Source organism: Ceratocystis lukuohia (genome assembly GCF_044167205.1).
Source record: "Ceratocystis lukuohia strain C4212 chromosome Unknown Supercontig3_pilon, whole genome shotgun sequence".
NCBI lineage: Eukaryota > Fungi > Ascomycota > Sordariomycetes > Microascales > Ceratocystidaceae > Ceratocystis > Ceratocystis lukuohia.
Genome location: NW_027263522.1, coordinates 1,597,931 through 1,614,144, shown reverse-complemented (window position 1 = coordinate 1,614,144; position 16,214 = coordinate 1,597,931). Strand labels below are relative to the sequence as shown.

The following is a 16,214-nucleotide window of genomic DNA, read 5'->3' as shown; positions in this document are numbered from 1 at the left end:
TCTGCATTGGACAGACATAGTTACTAGGGGCCTAGGGTAGGTCGCTAGATTCTGCTCCACGACCATAGCATGCCCATAGTCGGAGCCCTGTCTTCGGCTTGATAATCTGCAGTATTACACATTGGAGTTCAGCTAGGCATCGGCTGACCCGACTCAACTCCAAGATTGTGTACTGTCATTCGGCTTCAATTAAAAGAGAAAAGGCATGGCTGAAGCTTTCTGTATCTCCGCTAGAGTTCATGAAGCTTTGGGAGTATGGGCTACGCGTATATGGCATGTAACTTCTCATTTGCAATGCCGGTGATAAGCCTTCTCAACTAGACCAACTCAACCCACAGCTTATCTCCGATGATGCTCTAGATATTACTGAAGACGAAAATGGGCTAATATCTGGTGCATTGCTCCTGTGGTCTTATTCTTTTCTCTGTTTTTTGTGGATCGACTATATTGAATCTATATATAACTTGATCTTTCATTTTGCATATTGAAAACACCACATCTTGTCAAAAACGCTGTAAGCCAATGGTTGGATAGGTGAAGCGAAAGAATAAATACTACTTCCATGCACTGCCGGTATTCCATCGTTCCCTACAGCACTTTCTCCAGGACGTTCTTTTCTTCCGATTCGACCTATCATCCAACATGTTGCTTTCTCACCTCACTTCTCTTTGCATGTCTTTCTGGCTCTTCAAGAACTGTAAGCCGAGTTCTACTGATGCTACCGCTCAGCTTACAGAGGCTGCCGAGGAATCTCTTGAAACGAACCTTCCCGCGACTTCGGATCCTACTTCGAAAAACTACTTGGAAGAGCATGGATACGGTGTGTGGAATGTCGATCGCCGCAAAGGTGGCTTTCAAATCTACACTCTATCCCACGGTGACAGAATAGGAGATCTTGTTCTCCATGTTAACTTGGATGTCAAACACAAAGTCACTACAATCTTCAAGACCAAATTGGAAGCTGAAGAGCCTGATGAGAAAAATCCGAATCCAAAGCCCGATCAGATTTTCCATGCTCTCTGCTATGAGAAAAACATAGACTTCAACGAAATGAACTGGATCGTGATGGATGTCAACGACTGGCGCACCAACGAGGCTATCCGATTTTATCGCAGAGATAACCACCTTTCCCGCAAGGCCCAGATCGGAGTCACCCCCAAGACAAAGGCTGGAGCATCTTTTCTCAAATGAATTACTACAAAACGGCAGCCAAAATGATCCCTGATAAGGAAATTGACAAGATCCTCGTGGTACGACAGGAAAGGCAGACGTATGTCACCGATCACCAGGCTGAAATTATCGAAACCTTGAGGTTCTCATTCAAAAGTCCGTCCCAGGACGAGGAGACATATGTCGACCCTATCGAAGCCCATGCTGCTGAACTTGCTGCTGAAGATAATGTGAAAGCTGCCGTAGAGATTGCTGCGAATGCTGCAGTAGCTCACGAGAAAGAAATTTTGGAAGATAAAACAGAACGTCTCCCGGATGCTACTTTGGATAGCTGAGTGGTCTGCCATCTGCATTCTCCTACCACTCTATGATATATCTGTAGATAACCAGAGTATTTAAATTCACACCCCGCTGACTGAATCTAATCATTAGCAAACACTATTTTTTAACATCTATTTTTGCCCTCTGCGCAAGAACACACTTGAAATTGCATATACCTAGGAACTAAGCCCAGCCCAAACAGACCATACACTAAGCCAAGATGCCGTGGCGCCTGAGCCCAGGCCTTAGGAAGAGCCTTCAGCAAAGATATACGCGACGTTCGCTTGTAACCTTGTTGCTAGGCTCTACACTTTGTTTATCAAAACCACTTGTAGATTGCCATTTGCCGTTGTGTTTGTGCTCTAATGCCCTTCTGTGTAACCTTGGTGGCGCACGCCTGTCTTGCTGCTTCTGGGCTATGTGTGGACTTTCACGTCCTATTTTTCTGATAGTAGCTAAACAAAGTACCAACGCTGTCCTACTGCTCATCATCTGCTTCAGTTTACAGACGGCGTATACTTCCCACAAGTAGCCAATGTACTACTCTGTTGGCCAAGGCCTACTTGATTTGCTAACCTTGGTGAAAACCAACGCTGCATAGTGTCGCATGACATTATCTAATTCTGGAAGCAAAGGCTTTAATGAAGGTAATCTAATTCTTGAGACGACTCCTTTATTAAGTTTCTATCTAGATACACTCGAATGCTGCATCCGGTTTATAAGTGCCCTTCCAAACACATGTTTCGTCGCTGTTGCTAGATAACCGCCATTCTATGGTTTCCCCCGTCGGAATGCCGAGTTCCATGTCAAATATGCCATAGGGCTGGAACTACTACCCTAATCCAAAAGCTTTCGGGCAGTTTACAAACTGTTTTTCCGGTCAGTTTCCAGAACGTCCTCTGCCACCTTCAAAGCAGCATTCAAACTGTCCTCATCGAAAAACTGGGCAACAACTGCTTCAGGCTCAGAGGAAGCCTTCTCGTCTTTTGGCACCTTTTTCTTGAACGAGAACGCCATCATTTCAGCAACAATGGCTGGGTATGCTGAGCCAGATATCAGACGCTCCTGCCTGCTGATGATGATTCTGTCAATATCAAAGCCAGGCACCATATCGTAGGCATCCCAATAGTATTTGGTCCGTAAATCTGTGTAAAACTCCAAATCGTCGGGCGTGACTACGATATTATCCTTAGGCCTAAGGTCATGTTTCTCGCGATAACTGACAATGGTAGAGCGAGTACCTGAGTCCAATACATCCATGATAATCCATTTCAATTGATCAACCTCAAAACCTTGTTCATTGCAAAAAGCTTTGGAGATTTCAGAAAGACGCAGCGTGTTTTTGTCCGGTATTTGGGAAGGCGTAGTCTCACGAATGTCTTCTGCGTCAAACCATATATCAGAACCGTATCTTTCGACATACAAATTGTTATCATAGAAGATAATGGCTTTGTTATCCGCGTCATAGTAAAGCTGAAGCACTGGTTCCACACTGTCCGGGTTGTAGCGTTGGGAATAAATGTTGGTGATGCCACTTTTTCGAACCGAACGAAAATAGCCGTGATCATTCAAATAGCTGGAATCCGGGTAGGCCATCATAGTGGTTCCGGGCTCGGCACTTCCAACTACGCGAGCAGGCCCTTGGCTATCTGAAGCGGCTTTGCAGCCAGGGAAATACAGCAGCGATAAGCCAGCAGGCAGTAAATAGGAGACGCGCATCTTGGGCAATACGTCGTAGTAAAAAGAGAAATGAAAAAGTAAAGATATGGAAAGCGGAGTAATTGTGGCTCATAGAGGACTTGTTCAATCCGCTGGACACAGCAGAGGTATTTATTCTTGAATTTCCACCTATCAGTTGATTTCCACTGAGCCATCATGTCGGGGAAATTGTACTGTACCATGTCGCAATGGGAAATATTCAACCTGGGCCGCTAAGCTAATTTGGCCGCCTACTAGAAGATATGAAAACCCATGAAGCGCCGGCCACCGATCTGTGCTGCGTTTCGGGCATCAGTTGCCATAACTCACGAAGCACTGATCCGTGCTGACGCACTAGCATCGATTTGCTGGTATCAAGAACGAGATATGCGATGCATACTCAAAGCATATTACGCTGATTTCAAGCAACACAAGAAAAAGACCATGGATATCACTAATTTCGCACACAATTTGACGGCCGAGAGTCCCAATCGGCTTCGAGGGCGGGATACGGAAAGCTGATGCTTGGCCAAGTGCCAATGAACAGCCAAGCTTGGGCAAGGGTGGGTAAGTTTACACACTATAATTTGCATTAGACAATACTATGATAGAAGCGGTGGCCATATTCATCCCCATAGGAGACCCTTTGCTTGCTGGCGACTAGCTAAAATGACTTTTGGGGCCATCTTAACGTTTGATGGCTCCTCTGCGGTATCAATATTAGTGGCAGCAGCTCTTTAAAGCCCTTTATTTCTGCGCCACATCACGCTTTTCCGTGGTGGTCAGGATGGCCTTGGCGATGCGATCTGAAATAATTCTCTGTGCACAAGTCTAAGGCGGAGGTGAGGGATTTATTGAGAAAGTAGCTTTTCCCTGGCCGCAGCATCAGAGCAGCTAACCCCAGCCAGCAGCTAGAAAACATTTTGTCTGCAGCAAATCCTTCAAGCCAACCGTAAAATACTTGGATCAAAGATGGACCCGCTAGAGAGACAATGGCTATGCGATATGAAACAGGAGCCTTTCTGTTGTCCTAGTACCTCTGTTGTAGATAAAGCATTATATTGTCTCTCTTTGCTCTACCGTAGACTAGGACTTGCAAGCTGCGTAAATGAAGCCCCAGGGTACAGCGGAAGACTAGCAACTGTATCTAAGCAGCGTCAGAAGACAGCACAAATCAAATGGATGACAACATGACAACAGACAACAGTAGCGTGGGCACGTCTCTTGCTTAGAGCAAATATATGATGCTCTAACGAGCGTGGTGCCCTTTGATTGGTTGAACTAACGAAACCATGTTAGTTGATTGGCTCATTCTTCTAACGCCAATCAAGTTAGTACTTAGACCTATCGCGGCTCACAACCGCCCAACAATTAGCCAAGATAAACAAATAGTATGGAGTTGAGACAAGGATGGCTTTTATCTACTTCCACTCTTGACACGCTGTATACGTGCTCTGGTCTGGTGGTGCATTTCTTCCCCTTTTTTCGTACTTCGGCTATCGGCTAAGAACTGGCTAATCCGACTTGCAAGTCGTTTTGTACGGACAAAGCGAGTACTTGTCCTCTGCATATCGCATTAATTTGCTCGCTGCGCGCCAAGGTCGCATAACTTTATGCCGAGTGGTCTGCAATCCAGATATCAACCGCGTAGGACACATCTTCCGCGTTGATCAAGATCCAGCTTATCTAGAAAGAGTACTGGTATTCAATCAAAGATGCAATTCTTTATAGGACTCCTAGGGGCGTATAGCACACGCTGAGCTGAATCATCCATCGTTTCCAATACTCTCTTGCTTGTCTTGTATGCGCGAGTTACATGCGCCCTCTTCGGATTACCTATTAAATTTATTAGCCTTCCTAATTGTTGGAACAATCTACTGAATTCAGTTATATCACTTTTGAAGTCACTCGTGATCCTGTACAGCCGCACGTGGAACCGTGCTGGTATACTGATGTGAAGCTTGTCTCTCTATTCCTTTTTCTACAGTGTCAAGTTCTTCCATCATGCACATTGTATTTTGCGTCGTTTGATCTTAGTGATTCCAGTAGACGTTAAATATATTCAAAATTCAAATCCATCATGCACAACTAAGCTGGAGAGTATTCAGGCTCGGGTTTACCCAGGGTTAATCCGACTGAAGGCAGATTCCCCACAATACCCATCCTCCATGTAGCTCATCCAACACTAATCAAGATTTTGCTGTGAGGGTCAACTTAGCGATGAGGAGAACGTCATGCCAAGTGGCTTTCAGGGTAGATTCAGGCATAGGCATAAACAGAACGGAGTGCAGAGGGTTCGGGATTTGGACATGCAGAAGACTTAGTTGAGCGAATGGCAGATACAACCGACTTGATTGCCAGTACCCTGGCTTCAGCAGGGGCTAGATGAACCAGCGACCATCGTTAATAGTGAAGGCGAAGAAGACTGGACAGTGGAGGACATTGTGCGAGCCCAAGGCAAAGGAGCTAGGAGGAAAGCCTTGGTGAAATGGCTAGGGTCCCTATTGAGAACATCCAGAACACCGAGGCACTGGATCGCTGGGAAGCCAAATGGGGCCTAATTTCTCCTAATGGTGGACCGCCAGTGACTACGGGACGTCGACCAAAGAGAAGAGGGGGATGGTGTTGAGCAAACCAAAAACTTTCGGGGAGGAGGGGCCGATTGTGATGATCTATGTGGCTCAGACCTTGCCCTCGCCTAAACGGCACACTTGCATGGCCCCAATACCTAGCCCTACTCAAAGACCATGAAGAAAGACCCTATTATTACTTGTCGGATATTGCTCAGTCAGTAGCTAAAACGAAAACTGACTTCAGGACTCCATTAGATGGTTTAGCGCTTTTCCTTTTCTCCTCGTTAATAGAGCCGTTATACAATTGTTCTTTCTTGTATCCCGTGAAGCCTTTAACACTAGGCTTACTGCCGTCTCCCTTTTTGGAGTTGGTGCAAACATGTGTCTCTTCCTGGATTCTTTCTTTCTTTTTAAATCAATGCTCTCCGATTCCGCATGTTGGACATTGCTATGACTTGTTGATCTTTTATTATTGCTGTCCCCATACAAGGTTGAGGTGAGGCCTTTGAAATATTTGGGGTGGCCCTGCAGTCGCACGACCACATGTCAGACTAGCCATGCTCTAACGATACCCTAGTTTTATCCAAAAGACGTTCAGTCGCCAGCGTCAATACCTGATGTGTGTATTTGAGCCATGTCCTGTTATTGCGCACTGAAGATGAGGGCTTCAGATGCCTACAAAGCTGTGTTTGAAAAACAACCCAAACTTTGGGTGTTTAGAGAATCTATCAAACCCAGTAGCAGTGCATAAGTACGTAGTATCGAGACCAAGATTAGGAATACTAGGGAATGTTCCTTCGTCGTGATTAATGTTTCCCGACTGGATAAAGTTGACATAATGTACTCACTGCTCCGACCAATATCCGATAACTAAATTATATCGCGCCAAGCTTTTTTATGCTCGGGATGTGGGATATAACAAACACCTGACTTTAGAACTATCAAATTGAATACACTATAGCTAGCACAGGTACATTGCAAATTCCATCCTGAGAGACGCCAACTCGGCCATGTACATTAAAAACTAAAGATACAGGATGAAGAGTCCTTTTCTCGGGATACCCCCTCATCTCAACACCCATCACTTAGTCCCAGTACTACCAGTCTTACGTCTGCTGTTGCCTTCAAAAGAGCTCCAAGATCAAGCGTCATAGAGCTATCGCCACTTCTACGGAGATAAGAAACATGATTTACTAGTCTAGGCTTTAGAAAATCTTCCGTTTCTAGTTTTAGTACAAAAGAAAAAAAAAGGTTATGTCATGTATTATATGTAGCCGATAAGAACAGTCCTGGGTCCGATGCAAAAAGACCTGGCCGAAGCTTTTACAAGCACGCCCATGAACATGTAACTACACTGGTAACTAGTGTCCATTGCCTTTGTGTCTCGGCGCCCACAAGACCATCCTCGCGTTTCCACACAACCAACTCGATATCAGCTCAACTCCATCTATAACATCCCCCACATCCCCCTAGCCTTTGAGATATATGAAATGCGGTAGATAAGCATAGATCAACTACTGATACCCGGAGTCTCAGGCGCCCTCTGCCTTCTTCCTTATAGACTAGCAAAACAACCACCGGTTAGAAATTAACATGTGGCTCTTGATTGGATAACACAGAATGATGAATATGTCACAATCGAGAGTGAGGTAGGTATAAACTAGAGAATAAATACAAAGGCAGTTCCTACCCATAGGTACTCTCTCTCTCAGCTTCCTATCACCGCGTTCCACACTCTCTACTCCTTTCCTACTCCAATCATTTGTACCTTTCTTGATATTTGCCCAACATGCGGCCTTCATTGACTTCCCTTTGCCTATCGCTGCCTTGCTTGGATATCTGCGGGTCCCTTTCTAGTCCCAATGTTCAACCTACTCATAGGGTTGCTCCGGGGCCTACCGAAGCCATTGCACTTCCGAAAGCCACTCACCCTTCCGATCCTTACTATCTTGAATCCCATGGGTATGGGTACGAGGAGCTTACCAGTGGTAGCTTTGGGATTTACAACGAGCGCGACGACCCCAAATACCCGGAGCTATTAGTGGATGTACGCATTGACACTAGTCACAAAGTCACAACCATCCGTGAGAGCGTCCTGCACCTCGAAGGGCCGCATAAGGATAGGCTAGAACTCCCCCAACTCTTTCAGGCACTTTGCTATCAGCAAGACATACGTTTCGAGGAAATGAAGTGGGTTGTCATGGACATTGACGACACAGCCACCCGCTCGGCCGTCAGAGCATTACGCAAAAACAACAATCTTAACTCCAACGAGGAGGTCAGACTAACTCCTAATGATGAAGCTTGGGAAATATTTTCCAAAACCCCCTACTATAAAGATGCAGCTAAAATGGTTCCTGGCTCTGAGATCGACAGAATCCTTTTTCGAACACAGAATCGCAAGATAAAAAGCACCGATTTCCCGAACATGATTTATCACATCGTCATGTTCTCGTTCAAGAACTTAACGCCTGGCAACGAGAACACACCTGTCAGTCTCATTGACAAGCAGGCGGCTGAGCTTGCTGCTGAGAGAGACCTGAATGCTGCTATCGAAGATTCAGGGAACGCTCGACAAGCAGAGTTGGAGGCTATCCTAAAGACAAACTCAGAGGGCTGCTCATCTACTAGCTCGCGCGAATCCGGCGGGGAATCAAGCTTGGAGACTGTCCCAGGCCCCATTTCGGAGTCTATCTAGTAGTCTGCTATGCAATTCAGTTCCAAGGGCGGGATGAAGACAAGTTCCAATCCTTGTAGCTCCACAGCTTCAAATTTAGCATGACCGCCTAACCATGAATACCGTTTGAGCAGGTAGTTATATGCCACTACTTTACATCACCAGCGCATCAATAGTTGGACTAGTCCGCACGACATTGAGGCGTGGAATCCAGGTATTCACAACCCTACTTTTTAATCTCCAACACAACAGATTTAATATAAAATATAACAGAACACACCATCAACCAAAGCCAATTGCTGTGTTATTCTACAGTCGTCCCAACGCCAATTTGTCTTGTTGTCTAGTTATGGCCGGCCTTGCCACATGTAGCATATTACTTTTTTCTCACTAATACCAATCCTCCCTAGCCACTATTCCCAAGTGTTTTGGTCGACTGAAGTAGTGTAATACTTTAACCGCTTAGTTACACATGAAGTTGCTGGTATAGACAACTAGCTAACACGAGGTCGCCCTCCTGAGCAGGGGCTGACTGGCATCATATTTCTCAATAGTGATAACATAGGATTAAGGAATCATATTTCAGCGTAATGACTGAAGTCTTCAACACGACGAATATCCCTTCCTTTCTATTCCTTTGTGCAAGCATCAGCCATATCATTGGCCAGTGAGAGAGGGACATTGGCAGAATTCCAAGACTGGCAGACATCTTTCCAGCCAATTAGAGTGCATAAAATCCGATGCGCACGTAGTAATTGGCTAGGTGGTGTAAGAGTGAAAAGTGGGATGCATAGTTACATGACAGCCCAAGACTATGCATGAAGATCCTAGATGCATGAACACTACCAGCCAGGCCGGACTTACCCTGGGCACGAATCCATTCTCTCATGCCATGTGTGCTGACAAGCAAGGAGCTAAGGAGAATAAACAAAACAAATAAAAATGAATGTGGTGACTACCGCGCGGCGCCTAGAAAATCTACTGTACCATTCAAGTAAGAGTGGTATAGTTATAACAGTGGATAGGGAAACACTTTCAGCACATTTCTCCAGCAAAACTACGGTTCAAAATCACTCTCACATTGTTTTGTACTATCTCGGATACCAATAATATTGTGTCTTCACTGTGTACTGTGTTGACTAGACTTTGGTTTGGTGGAAGTTCCAATCTTGTTCGGTGCATACAGCAAAATACACCATGTATGTTTGATTTCGTGCAGTGCAGATATTGCCTCCTATCGTTCTAAAGAGTTAAACTCTATCCCATGATACAATTGCGTGCCGCCTGTTTGCTATAAAGTTTCAATATTGTTGTTGACGAGGGGTAGATACTCCCTAGCATGTGACACTATCGTTAGGGTTATCTTAACCACATGACCCTAGAACATCGCCGTTTCTGTATCACGATATCTACTACAGCGAGCTCTGGCAGAATATTTATACAATCTTGACACCTCAATGCAATATTTTTGTACTCTGAAGAGGCTAGGGATTGACAATGGGAGACTTTCTGCATTGTGAACGGATGAATCTAGCATTGTCCACTAGTCAAAAATATCATGGTTTGTGGATAACCACATATAATCTGCAATCGGTCATGCATGGATGTCATGATCTATGACCTAGAACTACCAACTGATCTATCTGTGCAAACTAGAATAGCTACTAACAACGTGCTTAGGGGCCTTTTTTGTCGTTTCCCAGCTGGCTGCTTCTTATAGCATTGACTTTTTGAATAACAAAAATAGGAAGAAGAGAGGACTGGAAGGACTTCACAGATGCTTTGAGTAAGCCTTAGCCGCGAAAGGTCTTGCCAAAGCTTTCCAAAAGCTGGCCCAAGATATGCAAAAAAGACTCACATGTTTTCGGCATGTGCAGTTTTTCGTTATTCCCCTGCTCCAAAGTCTGCGCGAGTATCTCGGATTTAAGCTAGCTCGATCTAAGATATCTTATTTCTGACAGGCTGAAGTCGCTGATGATAAGCACGGATGAACTACAGCGGCTTCATAGATTCTAGCTACTTCGAAAAGTAAGATCCCATATATTCCAGGTTTTGCACTAAAGCACCACACAGCGTGAAAAAGATGGGGAGCAAAGGCAAAGCAGGAGTCAATAATAACTACTTACATCTCCCTCCTTTCTCAGGTATGAGGCAGAACTGTCTTGACACTCTATCACCATAGTGTCTAGTCTTTTCACGCGTCTCTTTCTGCTATCCATTTCTCTAATTTGTTTTCCAATATGCGCGCGTCGTCTTTTTTCTCCGCCAGCCTGCCTTTTTTATGTCTTCGGGACTGTAACCCCAACTCTATTGAAGACGTTCAGCCATATGAGCGCCTTGCACCTGGGCCTGCTAAAATAGCTGACGCCCAGCCTTTCGAAACTAAGGAGCGTGGTTTCGAGGCTACTAACATCGCTGGGGCCGGGTCTTTTGATGCAAATGAGCCTGTGTCTACAGACGCCTCCGGCCCCAAGCTTACCGTATCGATCGGTCTTGAGTACATTAGAAAACCCCCAACTGTCATGTGTAATGATATCACTAATGTATCTTACCTACATGACCGCGGTTATGATACATCGGACTTCTTTAGAGATGATTTAAATATCTATTCCGATCACTTTGGCGAACACAGACGAGATGCTGTCGTCAGCTTCTTTTTTAACAGAGAAAAGAAAGTCGCTAGTGTTCGCGAAAATAACTTACCTCTCGAGACACCTCATCAATACAAACTATCGCTTTACACAATCTATGAGGCAGTGCGCTATCTACTGGGCGTGGGCTATACCGCAATGGATTGGCTTGTCATGGATATCAACGACATGAAGACGCTCAAAATTGTCAAGAACTATCAGAGACAGTACAATCTTGAACCTGAAGCCGAGATCAGACTCACCCCCGGGTCTCCAGACTGGGACTCATTTACCGATACCGATCACTACGAGCAGGCAGCCAAAATGTTGCCTGGGAAAATCACCAAAATCATAATCAAAAGAAAGGAACGTGTGATAGAGGGCACCAACTTCCCTACTGCAGCTGTTCACGTCATCATGTTCTCGCACAGCTACGCTGCGAAAGAGGCGGGGGCCTCCCCTGCTGATTCTGTTGAGCTTGAGCACGATAGACTAGATTCAGCTATAAAAGCCGTCGATAATATTGAGGCTGCCGAGTTGAGGGTTGCTCTGGGCCTTGCACCGGGAGTTAGGACATTTATCGACTTGTTAAAAGCAGGAGCAGAGAAATCTTTCTTGGAGTCGCTTTGGGGACCTACTCCATATGATGCCCCGGAGGTCGTACCAGAGACTGTACCGGAGACTGCATCAGACGGAATTGACTGGGAGTCCATTTGGAAGCTTTCTTCGGATCCTGCTCCAAACAGTGAGTCGGAGACTACATCAGAGGCAGTACCGGAGACCGTACCAGAAGCTGAATCTGAGCATACATCAGACGATCTTGACTGGGAAGCCATGTTGGAGCTTTCTTTAAAGTCCGCCTCAAAGACAGAGCCATAAGGTATTGACTAGGAGTCCGTTTTAGAGCCTTCTGCAAAGCCTACCTCATTGTCGTTTTAAAGCCAATGTTGGCCCTTGCTTCTAAAAAGGACTTGAGAATCGTCGATTAGTCCTCCTGATCGAAAGAATTCAAAACACAACTCTAGGCTTGATTTCTAAGTACATTCTAGTACAAGTCTTGCGTGGAGGCTATCTTGGCCATTAACTATACACCAACTTATGATAACGTTCTCTGTGTCACTAATGAATCGACACTCCATGAAATCTTTAGAATTTAACACAGCAATTTCCTACTAATTCAGCATATAAAGTATTAGCGTTGTGTTTCGTATTTTTATAAATTAGTACATGTGTCACTTGTTCGGGGTACTACAACCGGCTGTCCTATGTTTCATAGCGAGTTTATAGGAGGATGCAGCTTGATACAGCAAAGCTAGTATAGTCAGCCAGGAATTAGGGATCAAGCTAGTGGATGCAGAAGACTTGTGGGTCAAGATATGGTTTCCGTTTTATATTGATGCACTGGCTCAGCTTTAACTTGTGCTTTATTATTTGGGGGTGCTTGGCCGAGACTTGTCTGATGGATCATTTTACGGCCTGCTCTGATTTCACGATAGAAGCGCTAGCCAAAGTCTATAAAGATGCTGCAAAGTCGCGGACCAACTGACCAAGACCCCGTTATCTTCTTGAAGCATGTTCACTTATGGCTATTATATCAACAAATTATAGCGCTCTCAAACGCATTAAATATCAGAAGCGTAGTAGACCAAACACATGGCCTGGAAAAAGGCGTTTTGTATCTGACACCAACCCTAACGTTTGACCAAACTTTGTCAGGGTTAGCAACCCTAGTAACGAGGTTACCGACGGCCAGTGGTGCATGTTGTACAAGATACATTGATGTGTTATAAATTTTCTTAGAAAAGCTATACCAGGCAATGTGTAGGGAACTAAGGCGCACAAGTTTATACCACAATAATCAATTGACTAAGACATAATCGTCCAAAGTTAGTGTTGTATAGATTTCTGCTGTGCCATACGCCCCCAGGCTTTACTCCAGCGGCTTCTGGCTGATCTCTGACCTCCGACCCAAGGTGCTTCGGAACCGGGAAATAGAAAGACTAGCGAAATCCGCCGGAGCCTGGGTGATCTGAATGTAAATACCATAACCATTAACATACGCTATTATACTGAGAGTTTAAACCAAGCTACTACGGGGTTGGACTCAAATATTGTCTGCGTACGGGATTTCTTGGATCTCTTGTCTTTCACGAATAGATGGTAGAGCGGACATACGCAAATCAATGACTAATGCTTTGTAGGCCGTGATTACTTTTAGTTTTCTTTTTTTATAGTCCAAATTGGGCCGCTTATGAAGGTTAGGAAAGTGTCTATCAATGCATTATACTATGTGTCAGGAATGCGAAAGGTGACGGTGGAGGACAAGCGACTCATAAATACATCTGTGGCGCCGTTGTGCAAGCCAATACTTTCAATGCCTCTCATCACACTTGGCAAAGTTTCTTCTCATCCTACTTATTATCTTTTGTTATCTCAGCATTTGAACTGCTTCCTAATATGCTCTGGTCTTCTTTTCTCACCTACGTTAGCACATCGCTACCATGCCTTTGGAACTGCAGGCCTTATCCGGCTCAGGATTCTCAGCCCGCTAGGATCTCTGGATCTGAGACTACCCAGACTTTTGGGCTTGAGTCTATTGAAACATCTGGGCTTGAATACACGGAAGAACCTCCCGCTATCGAGACCACTGATATCACTGATCAATTCTACCTGTCTGAACATGGCTACTATGCCTCGTTTTTCCCAAATAGCGACACTAGAGTGTATTCCAAACACTATGGCAAATATGCGGCAGAAGCAATGTTGCATATATTCTTCGATGAAGAGCGCTATGTTGCGAGCATTCGTGATAACAAGTTGTGCGATGAAAAGGACCACGGGGATAAGTTACCCCTCCACAGGATCTTCAAAGCGGTTTCCCATGCCCAGGGTGTCAAGTACTACGCCATGGATTGGATTGTCATGGATATTGACAGCTTGGATACTCTTGGTCTCATCAACGACTACCATGCAAGAAATAATCTTCCCCTCGAGGAGGATATTAGACTGACCCAGGAGAATATATACTGGGACTTGTTTGCAGATACTGATTACTACAAACAGGCTTCTCAAATGATACCTTGGGGAATGGACAAAATCATTATCAGAAGACAGGAGCGCGTCATAGAGGGTACAGACTATCCGACCACCGTGACTTATGTCATCATGTTTTCGTTCAAGTCACACAAATCAGAAGGGCAAGAATATCTTGCTACTGATCCCGCCGAAATTCGCGCTATGGAAAACGTGGAAGCTGCTATAAAGGCTGTGGACAAGACTCAGGCTGCCTATTTAAAGGCTGAATTAGATAGCACGATACACGGTGATATCGATACACCAGAGCACTCTGCAGAGAGTGCATCGGAAAGCTCTGAGTTGGAGGCCACTTCTTAACGGGGTTTTCAAAGGTTTGCCTGAGAATTCTTCAAAAGCCTACCTTTGAAGTCTTTCTCTAAAGAGCGACTTGAGAGCCTGCATTTGAGCAAATCAGTCACTAGCTCCAGGCTCACGCTGTCGTCAACTATTGCTCAGTATTAGTTATACACAGAGCCCATTTCAACAACCAGCCATACTAGCCTCTGGAGACTCTGTTTAAATGACAATCAATTCAACTTTTAAAGAATTCAAGACAAACTTGGAAATTAACTTCAGTTTTTATAGCCACAGCCCAAATGAGGCTTAAATGTATTGTTCTGGGGGTAGGGGACTGTTATTGATAGTGGCGTCTAGACATCTAGGGCTGATCGCCCTAACCGCCCGTCCACGGTCACTTAATATTTATGATCACGCAGCCGAGAGCTACTAAATAGAGAAACTTGGAAAAGAAAACCTATTGAGCGAAGATAGAGTTGTACAACTTGGTTGCAGTTAATTGCTCTTAACCAAAAGAATATAGGAAAACATATGAATCAATAGGCTAGTTGACTTCTACGCCAAGTCATGGAGGGGATAAGGACTTACGCAATGGCGAGTTGATAGGTATTCCGCTGCGATGGGGTATGCAACCTTTGGAGCATTTCAGCTTAGATACGATTTGGCAGCGTCTATGCCGACGCCCAAGTCGCTATGCACTTGCTAGGGTTCATGTTTCGCCGGTCGGTGGTTTAATGGCTGTTTTGAACCCCGTCTGAAGCACACACCCAAAATAGAGGCTAAAGCCCCCGAATAGAAGATAAAAAGAGCATGTCTACGGCTATTCGCACGTGTGTCAGTCATTCTGTAAATTCTCATATTATCTACTTGAGCCACAAAACCAAAATGGGCATAGGGATTCTCGATTGTCTACAAAGTCTCTCCACATCCGCCCATTGCTTTATAATCCTAGAGTTTATCTAAAAGTCTCAGTACAAACTATTAGTGAACGTTGTTGGTATTTTAATGGGCTGCTATTATATCCATATGTTGATTCATGAGCAAAGGAAGCTTTGAGTCAAGGATGAAATTTATCTCAATCGTAACATATCGACGATGTTAAAAGTTCTAGCAAATCCAATCCCATTCTCAGAGCGGAACGGCAAATACCTTCGCCCTTGCCCTTAAATCTCTTCGCCGATCAAGCTATACACCGTTTTATTCCTTATGTTTTCTCCCACTATCACATCAAGTAGTCGTAGGTCTCGTCCTGCTAACACTCACTATTCCATATACTCACACGACCAGGCCGAAGCCTACTAAAACTATGGTGATTGCCTAGGGCATTCAATAAGGCAATAGATGTCATACACTCGCGTTGCATGGAGACAGACTGAAATGCCAGGGTCTGTTTTTATCTCTACTCCAGCATTCCACCCTCCTGGTAGAAGGACCCTTGCAACTTCACATACCCATACGGAGGCTTAGAGCTGCCATGGATATTGAAGGACCTTGGCCACCGTATGGCTGTAGAAACAGCCACATGCTATTAATAATAGCAAATAGCGTGGTGATGTGAAGTCTCGACCACACTGTGGCCCTGCCATGTGGCTGACCCGCATCTCACAGGTTATGTTCAGCCCTAGGAAATTATGTAGATAGACTAAATTGAACTTCTTCGTGCCAAAACACCACAACTAGTTTGCGGCCATTTCGCTGTAAGACACATGAAAGCACGCGGATATCATAAACAAGCTATTGTTTTACTCTTCCCGCCCAATCAACTAATTCCAA

General features: G+C 44.8%; 6 protein-coding genes across 6 annotated transcripts; 5 read left to right on the top strand and 1 right to left on the bottom strand.

The window, feature by feature from the left end:
• Positions 1-642: 642 nt before the first annotated feature.
• HOO65_030442 (uncharacterized protein) lies at positions 643-1,191 on the top strand (the record flags this gene model as incomplete). The annotated part of the gene is made up of 1 exon (XM_071000412.1): positions 643-1,191. The coding sequence occupies one exon, from the start codon at positions 643-645 to the stop codon at positions 1,189-1,191; it is 549 nt and encodes a 182-aa protein (XP_070860121.1).
• A 23-nt stretch (positions 1,192-1,214) lies between these two features.
• On the top strand, positions 1,215-1,505 carry HOO65_030441 (uncharacterized protein; the record flags this gene model as incomplete). The annotated part of the gene is made up of 1 exon (XM_071000411.1): positions 1,215-1,505. One exon carries the CDS (start codon positions 1,215-1,217, stop codon positions 1,503-1,505), a length of 291 nt encoding a protein of 96 aa, XP_070860120.1.
• Positions 1,506-2,352: 847 nt separating this feature from the next.
• Positions 2,353-3,210, bottom strand: HOO65_030440 (uncharacterized protein; the record flags this gene model as incomplete). The annotated part of the gene is made up of 1 exon (XM_071000410.1): positions 2,353-3,210. The coding sequence occupies one exon, from the start codon at positions 3,208-3,210 to the stop codon at positions 2,353-2,355; it is 858 nt and encodes a 285-aa protein (XP_070860119.1).
• A 4,341-nt stretch (positions 3,211-7,551) lies between these two features.
• On the top strand, positions 7,552-8,460 carry HOO65_030439 (uncharacterized protein; the record flags this gene model as incomplete). Its single annotated transcript, XM_071000409.1, has 1 exon — positions 7,552-8,460. One exon carries the CDS (start codon positions 7,552-7,554, stop codon positions 8,458-8,460), a length of 909 nt encoding a protein of 302 aa, XP_070860118.1.
• A 2,219-nt stretch (positions 8,461-10,679) lies between these two features.
• Positions 10,680-11,948, top strand: HOO65_030438 (uncharacterized protein; the record flags this gene model as incomplete). The annotated part of the gene is made up of 1 exon (XM_071000408.1): positions 10,680-11,948. The coding sequence occupies one exon, from the start codon at positions 10,680-10,682 to the stop codon at positions 11,946-11,948; it is 1,269 nt and encodes a 422-aa protein (XP_070860117.1).
• Positions 11,949-13,526: 1,578 nt separating this feature from the next.
• HOO65_030437 (uncharacterized protein) lies at positions 13,527-14,462 on the top strand (the record flags this gene model as incomplete). Its single annotated transcript, XM_071000407.1, has 1 exon — positions 13,527-14,462. The coding sequence occupies one exon, from the start codon at positions 13,527-13,529 to the stop codon at positions 14,460-14,462; it is 936 nt and encodes a 311-aa protein (XP_070860116.1).
• Between the last annotated feature and the right edge of the window lie 1,752 nt (positions 14,463-16,214).